The following is a 21,396-nucleotide window of genomic DNA, read 5'->3' on the forward strand; positions in this document are numbered from 1 at the left end:
ATAACAACATGTACCCATTTTCATTGCCACCAGAGCTAGCCTAAAAGCTTTTCGATACCACCTCATACACAGTGTTGATTATACTGATGAAATCAAATGTATCAGGGGTGCAACAGCCGAAATAGGATTCGGAGCAATTTTCGGAGCAGCAAAATGTTGGTTTTGGAGCACCAAAGTCCAAATTTGGAGCAGGTTACGAAAAAAAAACCCTGAATTTTTTGGCACGAAATCCCAAATTTGGAGCAATATATCAAAGGCTTACTTTTAGAAAAGAAAGCAAGAATATGTACAAACCATTCAACATCAGCTAACTCGTGCACAGTGCAAACAATGGCAAAGTCAACATTAGCATTTGCAGCGCCTGTCAAATCATTTGAGAGGCGCTGCAAATGCTAAGTGAACCTGCCAATCTGGAGACCTCGAAATTAGGGAGATTCGTAAAGCAGGCGTGAGTGGGGTGGCAAAAAAATAAAAGTGGTGTGCATTTTCGGTTAGTTTCTCAGGGCCACAGAAAGATCACACACAGCTCTGAATGATTGCCAGTAATTTTTTAGACATCAGCACTCGTACTAGTACTTCTAATTATATGGCACATGCGCACGAGTAATTAAGAAAACAAAATGTGCTGTGTCCCGTGACAGCTAGTAATAATAGGACCTTCTAAATTTTAGTATGCTTTTCCGCAAGGCAACGGTGTACTGTGGCAAAAGTGGCTTAAAGAGCGTTCGGCACATGACTGAACAAGGCCAGGAAATTTATTCATCCCTCCAGTTACCCTTCTCCCTCTTGTAAATTCTGCACCTCTTCCACAGCAGACTTAAACCACATCCTGTGAGGCTGCCTTACGCACCCTCTTCCCCAATTACCTGCAACACTTAATTTCTATTGAGGAGCAATGGGAGGCTGCTTTGCGCAGCTCGAGGCCCAACATTCAGGAGGCCATCCTGGAGTGGGCTGAGAGGATAGAGGAGGCCTACTTCAAGTAGTTCCTCCCCACACCCTCTATGCAATTGCCCCCTTCCCTTTAAACAGGGATAAAGAAAGTTTTTCATTCATTCATTCATTCATTAGAACCGCTATCCTTTTTTTTTTCTTCCGCGGTGGGGTTAAACTTAGGGCCTGCGTTTCTGGATTAAATTTGATGATGATGCCCGAACTGCAGGTGGCCAACGCGGCTCCCATTTCTTCCTAAAATCGGAGCGACTGCAAAATATTTTAGGCTGGTCGGGAATTTTGATGCAGCGTGGCGCAATTTCCACAAATGTCGCGGTTTTGGCTCAGCTTGGTGCAAAAATAAGAAATTGTATCAAATTACCGCAACTGGTGCAGCTGTTGGGCCCTTGAATGTATTTTCCCTTTCCCCTAAAATAAGTAAAAAATTGAGACAAATAGTGTGCACTTGGTGTTTGCTCTTTCTTTCATGCTTTCATGCTGAACCATTGAATTTACTTAAATCTGTCTGTTTATTGCAAATAATCTTTTTCATAAAGATTAGATTTTTGCAACTCATTAAGAACTGACAAAAAAAATGAAACTTTACACTTGGACCACAAAAGACATCCGGTTACTCCATATATCTCATGTAGCAAAGTTTAGCACCCAGAAATTATGCTTATAACTGGGCCGAAAAATGGATGAAAAAGTGTTCTTAGCATTCATTATGAGAGGTATTCCAAACAGCACTTTGAAATGATTTAGTATTCATACCTCCATTGCAAACCACTAAAATAAGATTTAATAGTTTGAGTACCTGCTAATGGTCATGGCCATCCATTTGCATGAACTTATTAAGTATAGCAGTACCCTTCCCCTAAACGGACACCAGCTAAGCACGCTTATTTATCAGGCTGCAATGTCACAAATAAAAGGGTAACAAGCACAACTATGGCTGTCATGGTTCTCTTCTCTACAGTGACTATGACTGAACACTTCGAACAAGACAATGCTGTGACAGAAATAGGGAGACGAAGTCATAGTGAAGACAAGTCAGTCAGCTTGTCAAAACATTGGCTCTGGGCTGTCCCTTTTTTGACAACAGGTAAACTGTTCACTTCAGTCATTCATCAAATCATCAAAAACTACATAGCCTAGCTCAGTCATTATGACCTGCTTCACTCAGTTCTATGCACACTTATTAAGCACTACACAAGATCTGCAGAAACACTTCACTACCACAATGTGCATTTGCCAATGCCACCATCCTTATGTAGATATATCGAAGTAACATATAGCTCTTTTTTTTTTTCACATAAATGGCACTCAGTCAGGCTTACGTCCTACACTAATATATCTGCTACACTCACCTGTTCGCTCATTTCTCTGTTGGAGCGGTGCCGCAGAAGGCAACGATATATGCGACCTTCCCCTGATGCCACATGAGGACACAGGCGGTCTCTGTCTTCCTGACACGCAAAGAAGAGTGGCCGATCCAAATGAAAATCTTCTCCTTGAAGTCGGGCTAAGTGCAGTAACTCCCGACGACAATTATCTTGAAGCTGGTTAATTACACGTGATAGGCACTCAAGTGTTGCTCCCTGTGAGTGCCGCTCCTATGTAAAAAAACAAAGCATGAAACAGAAGTGTTAGCATATATACCAGTAAATTCATTTTAAAAATTCAGCATGGTTCATAGTGGTACAAATAGTGTTGAAATAAGATTGACTACAGAGCGCACAAGCACCACTATAGCACACTACCAAAATTTAAATTCATTCAAATTTAATGTACTAATATCTACTAGAAATATCTGTACGGGCACTCATAGGGGTATGTTATGGGCATAACACTGCAAAACAGAGATAAACAGCAGAAAAGAAAAACAGAACACAATGTTTCTGCAGGAAAATTTCTTGTCCCCCTCAAACAGCTAAGCCTGCTCAATCGGGGGCACATACCCTAAATATATATGAAAACAATGAAACAGGGAGAGACAGTGAGGGTCAGCCTTATTTTGAGATGCGAAAAAAGTTTACACTTACATCAGAACTCTTTGGTATTCGGCCGCAAGTGAAGCGATTAATATCTTGGTCACAAGCATCCGTGAATTTGTACACAAGTCGATAGTCCGAGAAGACCACTGACTGCATGCGCTCCAAGAAAGTGTGGCACTCCGGTTCTGTTGCATTCTCACTGTGGTCTATAAGACAGGCCAGAAGCTGTCCCTTATCACCAGGTACACACTGAGGAAACTGTGCAAGAGAAAAATCAAGCAGAGTTCCATATATGTGAGCGCTCACCATAAACACAGCAAAAAAAATTAAGACACAGAGCCAGACAATATTAATGATTACAATAATATATTCCTGTGCGTTACTTGGAATTGCTTTGCTTTCGCAGGCAATAGCCAGTTAATAGTACATTTATGGTTAAGTTGCAGCAATGACTGGAAATAGCACTGGCAACACCGACAACACAATAAATAATTATAATGATAAAGGAGGTGTAAAGCAGAAACAAACTAAAGTCAGTGCAATATGAAAAAAAGAAAAAAAAAGAACCGCAATGTTGGAAAAGGTTGCAGTCAGAGCAGTATGAAAGTGAACAGAAACAGGGCAAAAAAGTAGAAGCATGCCAATGTCACGCACTTCAATTACACAAGAAGGGAGATATGATCAAGGATACATAACAGATGGTGTAAACGCTAAAAACACATCTGAATAGGCCACATTCAATTCAGTTGGGATAGAAGTCAAAGAACACGCATGCAAAGGAATATAGAAAAGTTGTATGTGAAGTTCACTACAAAATTTTGAGATAGACTATGTTAAAATGCACTGTTATATTTCCATGGAACATGGCCATTAGCAATAGCAGTTCCCTTACTGATTGATTAACCTACGAAATCTAAAATGCCCCTTCTCAGCACCGCTTCTTGTGGGGCAATGTTGGTTACTGCCAGCTCAGCACTCATATCAGTAATGAAGCTGGAAAAGGGACACTTTTGCGCAATGAATTTTAATTACTTTAAAAGTAGTTCAAACAAAACTAAAAGCCTTCAGCACCCGCCGCAGGCTTTTGGGAACCTTGAACTTCCCTGCCCAACAATTTACCACTGGTTTCAAGAATTCAGAAGAGGCAGCAATTCACTGAAGGTCAAGGAGAGGCATGATCATCTGGCAACCATGGTGAATGAAGAAAACATTTCCACAGTGGGAAACCTTGGGCATTTAAGAACACTGAAATGGCACTCACTGAAAACTTTAAGAATCCTGCATGACCAGCTGCCAGTCCAGAAAGTTCCATTCTGACGTCAGCTTTGACAAATTACCAAAAGTGCATCAGTGCTCAATGGAGCCTATTAATGCTGGTCAGGTTGCCAGAGACAGTTCAAAACAGGTTTCAAACTTTGTTACAGGTAACAAGACCTGAATTTTGTCAGATTGATCTAAAGTATCAGCAGCAGTCAACTGAGTGGATTCCTTATAACAGATATCCACCAAACAAAAGCACCTACAGAAGAGGGTGTCGGAGAATAGAGTAAAAGCCCATTAATTTGGATTTCATGGGGCCGGAAAAAGCGTCCAACTTAACCAAATGCAAATTATCAAAAGTAACAAGAAAACAATAAACAAGTGTCTATTACATCAATGCATTTTAATTTTCTCGATGAATACGTAAATCCAGAATTTATTTTGCATAAGAGCAGTGTAAAAGCCACAATGTTCGTCATTCATGACTTCATTCACAATGTCACCGCGGCTCAATACCCTTATGTCTTAAGCCGAAACGTGCTCCTGAACCCATACCTTATTGTGTACCGCGCAGGTGGCCAGAAAAATGGCCAGCAAATGATCGTTTGTCCATCACAATCTAGCAAGCGAGTTTTATGCCAGCACGTGGACCGCGGCTAGAGCTTTTCATCTCAACAGTTTCCACCATGACTGAGTTTTGTAAAATTGTGCGCGCATTGCCTGAAGTCAAAAAGAGCTACCAAGTGCCGCATCCGCTGTGGACAAAACTGTACTCGCTAAAGACATGATCATAGCGTTCACGCAGTTCTGAAGGCACGCGCACGGCCTACGTCCAGAGTCGTAAGGAAACTGCTAAGCACATCATCTGCTGGTGAATAAACCTGGCTCGCTAATGCACAATGATGGATGGCGACTAAGCAGTTTTGAAGGCACACGGCACAAAGGAAACCACTGCATGTCATAGCTTTGACCACAGTCGCTATCGATGTAATCATAGATAGAACCACGCAGTTCACGAGCATAAAGTAAAATCGAAAACAAAACAAGTTTGCCATAGTTGGCTTCACGGCACTTCTTCATGATAATGCAGAAAAGGCAGTTTCAAGGCAATATGACAAGGGGGGAGGGGTCTTTTTTCCGTTACTTTTTATTTTCAATGTTTTGTAGTTGGGGTGCGTGTTACATGCAGGGGCGGGTTATACGCAAGAAAATATAATGTAGATGTAAGCAGTGCCTCAATATCTTCCGATATCTTCATACGCAGCTGTGCGTACTCATCAGGCATCGGAAGCCTCTGGTCCGCCTTGGCCTAATGTAGGCCTTGTTCTTCACTATCGTACTCGACATGCTTTTGGAATGCTGTACGCAGCGGCGACGTCAGATTCCCTTTCTCCATGTTCAAATGCATTGATCACCACCAACCTTGCGGAGAACAGCAGGTTCTTCAGTTTCACGGCAGCTATCACGTTAACAAAGGGAGTAGAGAATCGGATGGAAGCAAATGGCAGCCATGCAAGATGGGTCACTGGGTGCAACGACGAGAAATCATGGAAGAAAGCACATGATGGCAAGCGGCAGTTTCTACTTGCTCCCTGCAGCGCCCTCCTATTCATACAGTTTGTGCTCCCAAATTCGTGCAGAAAAGCCCCCTTCTGCGAGAAAAAGTCAACCTCCTGTGAAAAAAAGCAAACTTTTTGCCGTTGCACACTGCCTGATGTTCGATATATGAAGTGTTCCAGCTATTTTTCTTCGATGTAGCCATAGAGCTTGCTATGCATTCCCGTTAAAGCATTGTCGTGCTTGAAAATAGTTAACTATAGTCAGATTTGACAGTAATAAAATAATAACAATGAAAGTGAGGTTTGCACAGAGTGCTGTGCAAGTAGTCAGAAGTTGACAAGTAAATGAAAAAATGAAGTGTACATGGCAGATGGTGCTGGAAAGTGCATAAAATATATAATAAAATAGTAACGATGGAAGTGAGGTTTGCAATGGCCATAAAATGTATCTTTATAAGGGCATAATGCACTAAGATAAGTTAACACTATTAGCACTACACCGTCACCAGGGCCCTTATACAGAGAGGCCTGGAGGCATGGGCATCCGGAATGGATGGAGGGGCAAGGGGGATAGTTTCAAATAATAACTTCGAGCAAGGTGAAATATAGGGCGCAGCACCAGCATGTGGCGGCACCCCATGGCAAGAAGCGCATCTGATCCAAACGCCGCTACTGGTTTATGTCAGTTATTGGTTAATAGCAGCAATCTGCTCTACAATGGCACAGAGCTGGTGCCAGCCCTCCAAAGAGAGTGACAGAGAGAGTGCTTGAGAAAGTGGCAACTTCGTGCTCCGCTTGTAAACTCTCCTTGCCGTGCATGACTGCGAGATATGGCTGAGCTCTTCACAGCAGTGTCTGCTTTCTGCAGTATGTGTTTTTTCACCGAGCATGCAGGGTAGGGCAGGTCCACTTTAAGGAAAAGGAAGGTCGTCATTGTTACTGCCATATGTAATGCCAGGACTACCATTACCTGATGTTTCACTATGTTGACTAAATTCAGCAATTAAAAATGGCTTACTGCACGCAAACATATTCCAAGAAAACTTAACATATGAGGAGAGGAACAAACCATTTCCATCAGCCGTGGGCAAAACTTTGATGCTGCATCATTGAAGCGGTTGTCTTGAGTGATATCACGTCTATATTTCCAGAGCAGCTGAAACAAATGAACAAAACAGCATCAATAATGCTGTAATTACACAATGTAAGTTGTTGAGGCATAGTGACAAGCTTGATCAATTCGATGCAGTCTCTAGCAAAGCACACTCAAGTAATACAGCTTTAGCCGCAATGTAACTATACTCCATCTCAGAAGTTCCCTTCAGCACTGTGGACGCTACAGGGCCCCTTAGCCGACAGGAATGGCGAAAATCCCTCGCAATGCATTCATTCGCCTCACGTCGTCTGCTCAGCGTCCCATTGGCATCTGTGTGCATGCGTTATACGAGTAATGCGAGCAGATGGCAGCGGCGAAAAAAAAAAGGAACATGGCTGTACCCATCGACACTGGTGCCCTCCGCCTCGAGTTTATCAAGTCGTCGTCGTGCGCTGTGCGGCCGAGAACTTCTGAACTGACGCTTGTATTTGCTTTTGATTCATGTCCTGACGCTTCGAGAGCAATGTATTGGTGACTAAACTGCGGTATTTCCATGAACCACTCTCAGATTCTCGGCGTATTAGGCTTAGCAGGCATGGCTAACCTAACAGCTGACCTCACAAATAACGACAAAGTGTACCTGACGTTTTGTCCTCAGCGTGCGATGGCTCATTTCACCGTTTATTTATTGGTGTGAGCGCAGTGGGCGAGTAGCAAGCACAAGTTCGGATCGAAGCGGGTGGTCGCGTCTGCATGGGCGCTGCCATGTTGATTTGCAACCACAGTTACTGGTTGTTACTGATACAGCAATTAAAGGCACACGACATAAATGCGAAGAATAAACATATCACGCATAGACGTAACCAAACACGTGCCAAACAAGCGCAAATGTCTCAACCCTGTCAACTGTAAGGTAATTATATCTGGAACTATGTTTTGCTGCGAAAGCGTGTGGCTTGCTTACACCCCGTAGCCTTGGTAGTACTGAACGGTAGTGGTGAGATGGAGTATAGACCACAAGTTAATGAAACTTTTATGAGTATAAACATATGAATGCAGTACTGAATATCTTAATGCCATTAACCTTTTGATGGTTAATGGCATTGACATTAGAAGTTGATAAATAGAAAAATGCAGTGGAAATTCTATTTTAGAGGCACCTGAACAACAGTCAGGCAACACGAATATTCCATTGCAGTTTTTTGCAGAGAATTGAAGGTTTTTTGCATAAATAACCAAAAACTCAATGTGTTTCAAGCTGAGCTTGTGGTTCTTTAGACATACTTATTTAGAATCATAATGATGTGAAATATGGCCACACGTTATTTAAATGTGATTTTTATGCCACCTGTCAGGTAATATCTATTAAGTAGAAGGTTCCAATATAGTGTACAGAGGCCTATCCTCAGCGAGAAAAATTTGTGAAATTTCTGGAAGATCTATATTTATCTGCACTACAAAGTCAACAAATGATCTAATTAGCACTGCTGGCAGACCTTCCCAAAGAAAAAAAAAACTTCTTTTACTTCATTGTCCTCAAATGTTTCTCGCAAAACACAGATTCTCAGAGAAGTTATTGGCCCATAAATAGGTAAGAACAGCAAATTGGGTGGAGAGTGGATGCCATCATCATTGTAATTTTGACACGAATAGAATTCCAATGAAGCACTTAGCATGAGCATTGAAATGCTCAAATAAGTAGCTCCTGCAGAAAAGGCATGTCTTTCTTGCAAAGCAGTTAACACACAATTGTGAAAATTGCCTTCAAGGCCTGCGTGGTTATCAAGTGCTGGCTAATTGGCAAGGATGGTTCTCTGTAATTCTACAAGGCTTCCCTCAAATAGGCATGTTGAAACAGATTTTAAAACTTTCAAAAAGGTCAAACTGACCCAAACGAATAACCAGTTCACTACCTCAAAGATGGGCCTTTCATACCAGCACATTCAACTAGATGGGGTGCACCAACTAAAATGACCAATGTGTTCCCACTGTGTCCCCTTACAACCGGTGTTCAAAGAATTATTGCACACACACACTGTTACACTCTTTCCCCACAAGGGTATAGTCAACAGCTTCTTTGGACCATCTTATTGGAGGGGAATAACATCACCAGTTTCCCTGAAATAAACAGACACCTTATATTTTACCAGTGTGTCCCCATGTCCCCTGATGTGTAGAGTGCTCGACATGTACCAGCAACAATGAGTTACTAGCAACCATGAGTGCCCCCAACTCTGCAAATACATATGCTCCAAAATCATTATCTTCAGCCTACTTACATTCACTGCAGGGCAAAGGCATCCCACAGTGATTTCAGATTACCCTTGTTTTGCTTTACTTAACTCCATCCTGTGCCTGTAAATTTCCTAATTTCATCACCTAATTTGCAATCAGCAACTGTGCTCCCATTTAGGTGCGCATTAAAGAACCCCACGCGGTCAAAATTTCCAGTGCCCTCCACTACGGTGTCCCTCATGGTTTTGAACATGAAACCCCAACAATTATTATTTTTTTTAATTTCATTCCACCACTTGCTGCATAGTCCTTAACTTATTTTCTAAGATATTCAGTAAGAATGCGAACAATAAAGGGTGATGACTAGGGCACATTAGTAATTTATGCTAAAAATAAGAACAGAGCAATAAACAGAGACAAATGAAGAAAGACATATTATGCAAATTGTGTCTTTCTTCGTTAGTCCCCATTTCTCACACTGTTGTTTTTAAAATGTAAACAAAACCCTTTCCTGTTCCACAAGCTCCCCATCCTCATCAATTAGCCACTCACACAAGGATACATATGACAGGTGGGCCTACTTAGCCTCTATGTGATGCTCCAGTATCGCAGGACAGCTACATCTTTCTGAGGCACACTGATAATTTAGGCTAGCAATACTCTGCGACATGCCCCACTCCAAACCATTTTGGTTTCTGCACCATAGTGCAAACCAACAAAAGGGCATTTATTTGCACTTTAAAATATAGAAAGCCTGCCAGCCAAATTATAAAATTAATAGCAGGCCGATGTAGCATGATTCAAAATCCACAATGTTCAACTCACCATGCCAGAGTAACGAGCGAGTAAAGCTTGCCCCTGCCAGAAACCCAAGCCTATGTCGCTTGCAGGTCATGCCTCGCTAACAGAGGTGTGTTGAAGGAATGGGAAGGGGTCAGTGGGATAGTGCCAGCAGAGATCCCGATTGTGCGAGCATGAGTCGACAGTGCCTGACCCACTCCAAAATGCATAAGAGATCGAATCCAAACTTTTATCAGTGAAACTTGATTAGGAACATGGTTCCTTCTTGTGCTGTGTACTAACAAATGGGAATGGGACAGAGATATGAAGACAACTGATGGTGTGCAATCTCACAACTTGCGCACCATCTGATGTCATTATGTTTCTGTCCTGTTTTTGTTTGTTAGCACAAAGCACAAGAAGAAACCATGAACAGCTGCCACCTAGCCCAATTCATTCCTCTTTTGAGTGGGGATGTGGTACTGGGAAAGCACTAAATGAGATCCTTCATTTCCTGATAAAACCTTATAATTACTAATTTTTGCACCCAGAACAAGCTTTATAAAAATTGGGCTAAACCCCCTTTCTTGCGAAGCTTCACATTTCGGTAGATAATAAGAATGAAGCATGTATTCCAGAACCAATAAAGGCTGCCAACTTTACATCAAGGGATTCACCTGTACCTAAACAATAGCATTCACACATGAATATGACATACACTTCCTTTTTGCTTAATCTAAGTAAAACAGCTATTGATGATACATCCAAAGCCTGCTGCCCTTCAGTGTACAAAAGATTGTGGCCCTTTTACGAGTGGCATTTATGTGAACATGACAATGGCGCATTGCCTTTCCTACACATTGAACACATGTAAATGACAGCAATGTACACAGAAGCAAACACAGTGCCGACTTCAGGTTGCATTGTAAATGGTAGCTATGACGTTTAGAGGATACCTTCCCAGCAAACATGCATATCATATAGGGAAGGGTGGCCAATTGGACTTGTTTGTGTTCCTTCTGTTGCAAGGACACACAGAGCAAAGGAGCGAAACAGGAAGACAACGAAGTATGAAAGCTCTAAGAGATCTAAGATAAAAAGAGAAGTTTCAAAAACGAACATGAGTACAATGGTTTCTAAAAAAAAGTTGGAATCAATTTAGTGGCAAATGCAAGAGAAATGCATTGACGTTACATCCAGGGATGGGGCACTAACAGGGTCGAGCAACTCTGACTATAATAGTGACCAACACGGCCACCAGTGATGGTGCAGACCTCACCAGACCTCACACCACGGTGGTGCATGAATGAGACGAGGCCCACAGCAAACAGTCAGCATTGTGAAAATGTGCCAAACGCCTCAACGCACCAGCTTGCACAAGGAAAATTCATGAGGAAACCACCAGCCAAGCACAGGCAAGTAAAATGTGCCAAGTGTCTGAATGAGCTTGCTCACATGCAGGTAATTCTTCAAGGTTTTCGATTCCACCTGATGAGGCATGTGCCTTTGGCATAGTGGTTAGAACATTGGCCTTCGGTACTAAAGGACCACAGTTCAAATCCAGTTGTCAGAACATGTTTACATTTATTTATTTACTTACAAACGCCACATCATCACTGCCACCCTATCCGTCAATCACCTACATGGGCATCTTCACAGATTCGCGCAAGCACACGGAGACAAAGAAGAGATACACAAAGACGAGCGCAATCTAACAACTGCGTTGTTAGACTGCACTCGTCTTTGTGTATCTCTTCTTTGTCTACGTGTGCTTGAGCGAATCCATGAAGATATGTTCCAACTAGGCTGACTTGCAGTATTACCTACATGGGCACACACCAGCAGCATCAGATTGACTTAATGGACGATTTTTCTGAGCTTACAGCCTTACTGCTAATGCAATAATAAGGAAAAGTATCAGAAACACACCTGTGTGTTACTATTTCTGTTTTTTCCTTATCTAAAAAAAGTGTAAAGAACGAAAACAAAGAATGAATTTCAATTTGATTTTGTTTCTTCCTAATTTAAGGAATCATAAAAACCGAATGAAGAACGAATTATAAGACATGATTTGTGCACCAACACACGGTAGGTCAGACTTGGTATGCACAAAGCAAGCCTCTGAATTGAGTTTTAGAAAATATTGTCACAGCCACAAAGCTAATGAAAACAACTCAGAAAGGACATGTCACAACAGGAGCACGACGCTACTCATAAGAAAGATATTCCAAAATGAAGAACAAAAATAGGAAACATACATGATGGCAGGCTTCCGACAGCCCTTCATCTTCTTTTCGCTGTAAAAAGAAAAATGTCAGTAAGGAAAAAATACACATCTGAACTTTAAAAAAATTATAAAATGACAGGGAACTAACTTTTATAAACAGTTCTTTTTACAATTATATGACATCAGCATCACAGAAATTTCTGCCAGCAACTTCTAAAGTAAAACTGTGATTTTATTAACAGGTGGTTCAGCACAGCAGCCTGCAGTACAGTTGCACGTTGCAAAAACTCTACATAGAAAGAGCATTTACCTCTACGATGAAAAATATCTGAAATCAACTAGCAATAATTTTTAATCCCGATCATCTACAACTTTGTGCGATTTAAACAAGCTTCAAAACTGTAATTGCATGACAGTTTGAAGCCATTTCATTCAAGCAATGCTTTCAGTTTGGCTGATTCAACTTTTTTGCTTCCTGGGGCTGGGCAATGTGGCCATAGACAGCTGATGAGATGGCAGTCATAAGAAAAGACAAAATGTGCCCAGGCTAAGCTGATCATGCTGACTGGCTTGGTAATAAAATGACACCCCAAATTCTACTGTATGTTTATTGCTTTCAGAGACAGGGGTGGGTGAGTGTTTTTTTTTTCCTCTTCGGCTAATTTTAGTGTTCAGATCAGAGAAGTTATGCGATCATTCTGTTATAAAAAAAGAAGGGTGCCAGAAGGTAGCCATGTGAAGATACTAAACATTCAAGCTTGACCTGAAAATCTGTGCTGGAATTTTGCTCATTGCACACTGATCATGAGAATGCAGACTTGAACACCAAATGAGGACATATGTCATGCTACAACCCAGGCACGTAGGCAAGGGGGGGGCCCGGGGGCCTGCCCCCCCCCCCCCCCCCCCCGAAATTCGTCCGGCCTTCTATATTCCCAGGCAACTTTTGTTTTATTTTTGCCATGGAAATACTTTCTTTCGAACAATTAGGCCTTGGGCCCCCCCCCGAAAAAAAATCCTGGCTACGTACCTGCTACAACCGATATACAGTATTAAAAACCATCACCACTCTCATTATTCCTGTTCTTGCCAGTACTACAAGAAAATTAAACTGTATATAGTACTACACGGGGCTCCTGCCATGTTTGCTGCAAGGCAATTTTTAGAGCAGTGAATGCAAACATTCTCATTGTCCCACTGTTTAGTAGAGGAAAAAAAACTCAACATTTCAACTGCCAAGCAATTAAAATCCTCAATTCTCAATTAAAATCGTCATCCCAAGCCCTTGGGATGCAATGCATCTGCAGCTCACAGCTGGTTAGCTGGCAGCACTTGGGCAGCTGGCAGCAAAAACCACTGCTTTTCCGCTTACTTCATCAAACATGCCTTGAGTCATTATATAGATATATAATGCAACAAGACCTTGTTTATAAATCTACATCATTCCTCAAAAGACTACGCATTACTAAAGCTTTGCAGTTAGCCATTGCTTAGTGTGAGAAGCTATAATTAATTTCTCATATGCATAATGATGACATGTGCCCAAAAACATGAAGATGACAACTATCTATACTACACCCATAAAAGCATAAAATGCTTCATATTGAATCATTAAACTAGCATCTTTCTTGCAGAAATAAAATACTTAGAAGCACTAAATAATAATCAATGAGTCCCATGCAAATGTCTAAATCGCTAAATAAAGCTTTCTTAAATCTCTGCCCTTCTGCATACTGAATACCCCTCACTTAATGGGCTCTCTGGTCTCATTTTCGTTGGTTGGTGGGCTGGTTTGCCTTTATCGATGGCTCATACCCACTACAGGGGACTGGACAGGAATCTGCTAAGCTAAAAAGATAGTCCAAATCTAAAAAAACATTAGTGAGGAATTTCGGTAAGGTCCCATTTGGTTCCTTTAGCTTACTCGTTTCAATCTTTTGCTGCTGACTTCATTTCTTGCCCCTTCTTGTCTATTCAGGTCCCCGCTGTCTATATCCATACTGGGGGATTGGCCAAAATTGTTTGCCTACCAAGTGGCATATGGCCAGTTGCATGTACACAGTGCCCAAAGTTGTATGCTAAGTCGGACAACAGCCAACAGCCAGTTGCTAGTACCCATGAAATGGAAAAAAGAGGCAAAGAAAGCTTCACCTTAAAGGGACCAACAACAGGCCAGAACGTGTGATTAGGTCCTCATGGAAATGAAAAGACCGTGAATTATAGTGACAAACTGAAGCATCCTTTTCACGATTTGAGCAAGGTTATATTTTTAAATTGCATTTAAAAGTTTAAAAAAGAACAGTATGTCGCGCAGCCTAGTGCACACGGCAGCCTTGACGCTGCACTATAGAGTCGTTTCATTTGCTCTATATAGTCTGATGGTTTTATGCGCACCATAATTACTGCTCCAAATTAGAGTATGTGTATTGTTACTCATCCCCGCTCTATTTTGTGCTGCTTACGAGGTAAAAGGGGTTCTCGCTGAGAAGCAGCGCTGCTTTTCACGGCAACTAGTCGAACATGTCGACCGTGGCGCATGCGCACAGAGTGCACGCATGCGCACCACAAACACAAACCACTGTCAAGCTCATCTCCCACTGTTTGCAACATTGAAGAAATTTCTTCAATGATTCCCCCTCGCCTGAAGAGTTTTGGTCAAACCTTGGACTATGCGCCTATGTGCATGGCTTCCTAGTCACCGCAGATCAAAAAATTCTGATCATAAATGTTGCACAGCATTTTCCACGTTACCATTCTGTGATTAGACGTTCTGACCGGTAACTTTCCATTGCAATAAAAGGTGCTATAAAAATTGGTTGTCGGTCACTCTAATATTATTGTGTTAGGCTGGTTTGATAAATTACACTTCTAGAATACAATAAAAAGCCCATCTTAACAGACTGCTTGGTCCATAGAAATAATAATGAAAGCCAGATGACGATGCCACCTTGGTGTTACCAGACTAGCTCCCAATGATGTCACAGACTTTGAGTCACTGCTTGAGGTAGTTTATATTAATGTACTAAGACTATACTGCAATCTAAAGTAAGCAATGATTGAATTCAGTCACTTCTGCAATTTTTTAAAGTGAACTTTCCTTTGCATTTGAGAGCACTGCAATCACAGCCCACAAATGGCTGATCTGATTTTTTTTTTTGCCATATTTTGCAGGAACACTTTATAAACTTCTCATTGCAAGACTTCATAAAGTTTATTACCTATTTTGGCAAGTCATTCAGTTGGACACCATAGAAAAATTGTGCAACTCTCCCTGTTCCCATGCAAAAAAAAAAAGAAAAATGTGACCAAGAATATGTCTTTAGATCTGACCTATAATGCAAAAGCATATTTTTAACACAGCTTAGGTTAGCAGGGACATTACGTAAGAAAGTTAAACAAAGAGCCAGCTGTTGTCATAGCTCAATTTGAAAACTGTATGTTCCACACAGATGTTATGCATGTTCCACACTCGCTGTTAGCAAATATGTCCATTTTCCATTTTTCTTTATTGAATATATGAAGTTAATTGCAAATTTTACCCCTACACATAATTATACTACTGAATTTTCTTTAAATTTTGTTTCGTACATGCATTCCTTCACTTCCCATAGCTACCGCTAGAAACTGAGACTCTTTATTCTTATCACTTATTAATTACTTAGGCCAGTAGTTCTGCAAGTGCCTCATGCTTTATGTGCAGGTGTAATGGGCAGCATAAACATTTAGCTTCAATTAAAATTGACATAAAAGAAATCATTAAAAGCAGAGCAAGCACGAAGTGTGAACATATTAAAGCAAGATAATTTCTAAGGTGCTCATAGTTTCTTAAAAGCTTGCTTTACTCTAATGTGACAAACTGCCCTGTGCTTCCTCGCCATTCAGCAAACAAAAAGAACACACAAGTCTCTATACAAGGTTATTCGACTCGAAAAAATGTTGTTTCTTTACAATGACATACGTCACATGCAATTTACACTTATGCCTGTGCCAGCATCGCTGGAAAGCGCTAAAAAGGCATTAAGTGAAGAGCCATAGCAAATTAGGCAAGCTAGCAAAACACAAGAGTGACAGAGCACAGACGAGAGAAATAACATGCACTGTGTGGTCAGAACTTGTGCGGTGCATTCTGTCACCTGTGCTGTGTACTTTACTTTAGCACTGTAGTTAAAGAGCCTTAAATGCTTGTACTAATGCTTGCCTGAGAGTAAGATAACAGCAGCAAGCTATCTACTTTAACAGCCATGTGACATTTCCCAGATCCTCAGAGCAAGAGCGAGAAGCAAGGAGGTCATATTTTAATTAAATTTTTCTTTTGTTAAGCCAGAACACGACATTGTGACTGTACAGTCGCAGATAAAGATCCCTAACGAGATTGATTTTTCTATCCGCTCTGCATGTCACACATTCCTTTCTTTTATTATATGCAAGGCTTTATATTTTTCACTTGTGCTTGCTTGATGTGCCATAGAAACCACAACAGGAAATTACTACCATGGGCCTAATCAAGATTTAGTTTCACAAGTTTGTATTTTTCTCGAGGGAGCAGCCAAGTAGATAATGCAAGCAGATAATGCAAGCACAACTGTACCTATCCTTTTCTTTTTAATTGAACAGTTTGACATAAAAATGTGATGCGCAGCAGTGGGGGAGGGGGGAAGCTGTTCACTTCTTTATTACAGTATGAAGCATGAATTGCACAAGCGTATCAAAAGTAATTACGATAGTACCACTAACACAAGGGCGCAGTAGTAAGCCCAGCACAGTGCTTGGAGGGAGTGTCATATGATAGCTGGCCAGTTACAGTCTTTGAAAGCTGCCAAAACTGCCCATTTAAATACTGCCCTTATTTTCTGAAACGCAGAAAGGGCCCCCCTCTTCCCGCTTATCCTGTGAAGTGTTGAATGGAATGTTTCGCAGCACAGTCATAGTGTGCACGCACATGCCAGAGGTCTCTGGTACCACTAGACAACCATGTCAAGTGTCGGTGATATGAATAGACTTCTGCTTCATGACCGAAGCTGTACTGCTCTTGGCATGCACTTTGAAATGGTTGCATTAAAAGGCAAAATAGTTATTCGTTGTGTTTTCGAGACTGAGCTCTCACAACATGATTAATGGCTTAAGGATATCCAATAAATAAATAAAAGTGAGACAAAAATTTTATATCAGTATTTCTTTGATATTGAAGGCTTTGGCAGACACACCAAGGCATTAAAGATGGCTTGTACATCATGTGCACTTCGAGACAATTAAAATTGCACAGCGCAATTATGATCCCTAACACATTAAAACAATCTGAAACTATGCGAGAGGCACGTTCCACAAGTCTCGAAATACGGCATGAAAGGATACGTACTGCACCCATGAGCCACATCAAATGTGCAAGTTTTTGAGACCATAGGGGACATTTTCATTATGCATTAAATGACACTTTCGTGCACCACTTTCTTGTTTGCGATAATTTCATTGAAGTCTGCCTCCTAAATGAACTCAATATGAAATGAAGTTTCCAAACAACCCTTCCAGCAGAGACTGTTCATCCTTACCACACTACTTACAACAAATTTAGCAACCCTTACATCCAAGTAACTTCCCATGCCTGGCAAGAAAATGCTTCTTCCCGCCACGCTACAAAAATCATGCACGTTTTAGGTAGCAATGCTTTTTCAAGTTTAGTTTTAGCCTAACATCCCCAACTGTCCTCTCTCAAAAGCACGGAAATTGACCAATACAAAAGAAAACGTGCAAAGTCTTATCATCTGAAATTCTTATCTAAAGGCAAACTTTTACAACATCTTATGTAGAAAGTGACGCAGACATAGCTCTACCAAGCAGCTACCAGCCACACAATGTTTAAACGACATAATTCAGTAACGACACCTAGATTTCCTTCCTGCCCTAAAGTACCATAACTTGAATCCTTTCTGTGCAATTTTTTTTCAGAAAACTAAAAAAGCTTCCCTTATCTCTTAACAACCGTTTCTTTATAAACACCTTTTGTTATTGCAATAAGAGCAGTGCATTAATTATTTTTCTTGTCTTTCACTGAATTTTTTTTCCCCAAGGTGAAGATTAAAGGCACAAAAGCAGTCAGTATGAAGCACATTTTTGTTCGCCGAGAGCGAAGCAAAGCATCTATGTCATGTCGCTTCTATGTGAGAAAAGTCATCAGGGGCTCTAAGTTTTCCTTGAAAAGACTACTAAGTTGAAATTTCCAAGTCTAAAAGCTTACTTAAGATGAATAAATATTCAAAAACACAACGATTCCAAAATAGAGAAATATGCTGTCATCACTGCAGCTGCCTCACACCACAAAGGCATTTGAAAAGCCTCAGGAGTTGGACTTGCACTTCATTTCCCTAAAAAAAATCTGAGACCTCAAAAAAACCTTCTTGAAAGCTGCTTAACAATGCAGAATTCCTCAACAAGTGATGCTCATCATTGGCGTATTTTAAAAGAAACACCAGAGTTAGTGAGGCTTGTTCTTGGCACAGAAAGGGTTAACAGTCATTTTGACATTTGTCCCAACTTTGCCTATCACATTTTTAGCCCTTCACGGACATAACCAGTTTCATTGGGCAAGCTAAATGCAGCATAAAGCTTGAAACCCAACCTGCAATCACTATGAAGACCAGAGAAACCATTGGAGACTAAACAAACGCCATGGCTATTTGAGCTAGTTGGCATCAGCAAGCATGAAGCTTGTGGAGTCTACTCGGCAGGTACAGCAATTAGAGGTAACTGACATTTGCAAGCATGAATGAAGTAGCCCTAATGAGCTCTATGCCGTCTATTCTAATACATCATCAGACTGCCAAATTTCACATTATACTAGCGCGACAGAACGCCCAATGTACATATATCAATGAATTAAGAAGAGAACCTCTTGCCTTCCAATGTATTTAAACAACAACCACCAAGAATTGAAGCCTATAGCTGGTGTACCTTGCTCAAATAGGGTGATTTAAATATAGGAGCATTCTTCTAAATTAGGGACCAGTTACAGTTATCACAGGAGCATGTTGCATTTGATATTATCGCAGCAATCTATTAACACATTAGTAGCACCTGACATGCATGCTGCATGAATTATGAGGGTAGATTTTTAAGTGCATTGTGTTGTCAATGCTGTCATCCATCATGTGTAACACTTTGTACGCATCACAGCATTCACGAGTGAAGCCCCTTGCTGTGCAATAAAACATCTGCAGAGAACAACTGTAGTGTCTAAATGCGTCTTTCAGACATTTACGGAATATTGGTGCAGAGAATCAACTTGGAATTTTTTTTTTCATTCTATGGAGTACTTTAACACAACTGTTCCGACATAAAGGTTAGTATGGCATATATTGCAATTGCATAACATCCTTTTATCACACCACATGTGCTTAACAATACACATTTGTGAACTTTCACTTGAACCATGTAAATGCCGAAAATGACAAACCAACCACATGTGCTTAACAATGCACATTTGTGAACTTTCACCGGACCATGTAAATGCCAAAAATGACGAGGTTGGAAGTGATCCCTACAATGTGACGGATTACTAAAGGCAGAAAAAGGCAGCATTGAATCTAATGTTTTATGGGCACTAGCCATGTAAGAGCCAATGTAAAGGGATGCCATGGTGTATATCTGAATTATAATTCACAAGGAGTACAAGCGCTAACAGCTGCCTATACATGTGTTTGTAAATTGTGTTGCCGCTAGGTACAATGCAGAATAAAAATCACAACTGCCACAGCACTGTAATTATGTAAAATGTCTTTCTTGCGTTATACTGTGCTCCCGAATTTTCAGGCATTGAAGTGTTCAGTAAACCAAGGATACTATGGTTTACAAACATAATTGCTGATGCACAAATGATTTAATGCCTCAAAAAATTACTGGACTTCAGTAACAGGCAGATGACACGAGGGAGCCATCATCTTTGCCTACTGGTTTGGTAATGTGTGTGTTTACAGATACTCAACTTGTTCACCACATGCCACTTCAGAGAATGGCAACGGTGGTTGAGGTCTTTCAAATTCACTTGAAATCAGCGGCGTATCAACTATTCGTCAATAAGGTCGCTCCCAAAATGTGGCCAGACCACCGTGAAAGCACAAGTCTTCACTTAAAGCCTTGTAGAGATAGACATTCCAACACGACCCGCTACCTGGAAACACTATCGCTAGACTACTGCCGAACATTCTTGTTGCATTAACACACCAGTCAACGACCCTCTGCGCATCGTCCTGTCTTCACCTTCTTCGTCCATGACTTTGTGCGCTGCAAGCTTCGCCTTGTATCACCTCCAAAAGCCCATTCTTACATACTTTCAACCCTCTGTGTTCACTCAGCAGACGTTTTTGTAACAAAAGGACAACCACTGAAACCCCGCCGTACTTTTCCGAAACGTGCCCTGGTTAACTAAAGATACAGGCACGCAGTCGCAGCTATCGCACGGCCACGAGTTCATGCAAGCACAATGAATGCAAAATGAAGAAACAGAATGCACACGACGAGCAGCGCCGGTCGAACTGCTCAGCAAAGATTTACTCTGATAGCGCAGAATGATCCCTGCGCTTCTGTATTGGTAGACATGAAAATATTCACTACAGATTCACTCAGCAGCAAATATTTACCGACAAATATCGTAAAAGCAGAAGGCATACAGCACATGTTACGTCATGCTTTGAACAAGATTCAAACAGCGATGTGCAGGAACAGAACCACTTACATGGGCGTTCTGAACGCAGTCCAAGACATTAAAATTGTTTTTCAATTGGCTAGGGGAGCACATATGCCGCAATTCACTAGCGCATACGGGATCTTCAGCTAGCTTCACAACAGCCGTCGGCTCAACACGCCTTGGTTTGTTGTCAGCGGCAAGAGGCACGTTATTGTTCAAACTGCCATTCGGCACGCCTGGACTGGCACAGTACGCGAAAGGCGCTTGCTGAAGTACGACGAGAGTGAACAAAAACGCGAACACACAACACCACGAGTTCCTTTGCCAACACGCCATGCTACTGTGCGGCGTCATCGACACACGACCGCTCCAAAACGCCATGTTGTTGACGGCCCACTTAAATAAAACCCTGTCAACACACCGCGTGCCGCAATTGCCGCAAGCGCCCGTACGACGGCGCCCGCTACACCCGAGCAACAGAGTGCTCGGAGTTGATCTCGAAGGCCATAATTTTGTGCTCTGCAGGAACACAAAGATTTGTTTTCAGCAACGTTTTTAGATAAGCTTTGCTTTCAGCATCCACAATTACAAGTAGGCACCCTTTTAGAGTGGCTGCTTTTGTTAGGCGGATC

At 41.4% G+C, this 21,396-nt stretch overlaps 1 protein-coding gene across 1 annotated transcript in view; it reads right to left on the reverse strand.

The window, feature by feature from the left end:
* Window positions 1-21,162, reverse strand: part of LOC119371880 (Golgi apparatus protein 1) — an 85,469-nt gene extending 64,307 nt beyond the window's left edge. Inside the window, exons 1-5 of the mRNA XM_037642333.2 lie at window positions 20,813-21,162; window positions 12,119-12,157; window positions 6,819-6,905; window positions 2,979-3,188; window positions 2,304-2,549 (exon numbers count right to left, since the gene is read on the reverse strand). Of these exons, the coding sequence (XP_037498261.1) occupies window positions 2,304-2,549; window positions 2,979-3,188; window positions 6,819-6,905; window positions 12,119-12,157; window positions 20,813-21,145 (915 nt within the window). The 5' untranslated portion in view covers window positions 21,146-21,162. The remainder of the gene's footprint in view (window positions 1-2,303; window positions 2,550-2,978; window positions 3,189-6,818; window positions 6,906-12,118; window positions 12,158-20,812) is intronic.
* Between the last annotated feature and the right edge of the window lie 234 nt (window positions 21,163-21,396).

Source organism: Rhipicephalus sanguineus, chromosome 1 (genome assembly GCF_013339695.2).
Source record: "Rhipicephalus sanguineus isolate Rsan-2018 chromosome 1, BIME_Rsan_1.4, whole genome shotgun sequence".
Classification (NCBI taxonomy): Eukaryota; Metazoa; Arthropoda; class Arachnida; order Ixodida; family Ixodidae; genus Rhipicephalus; species Rhipicephalus sanguineus.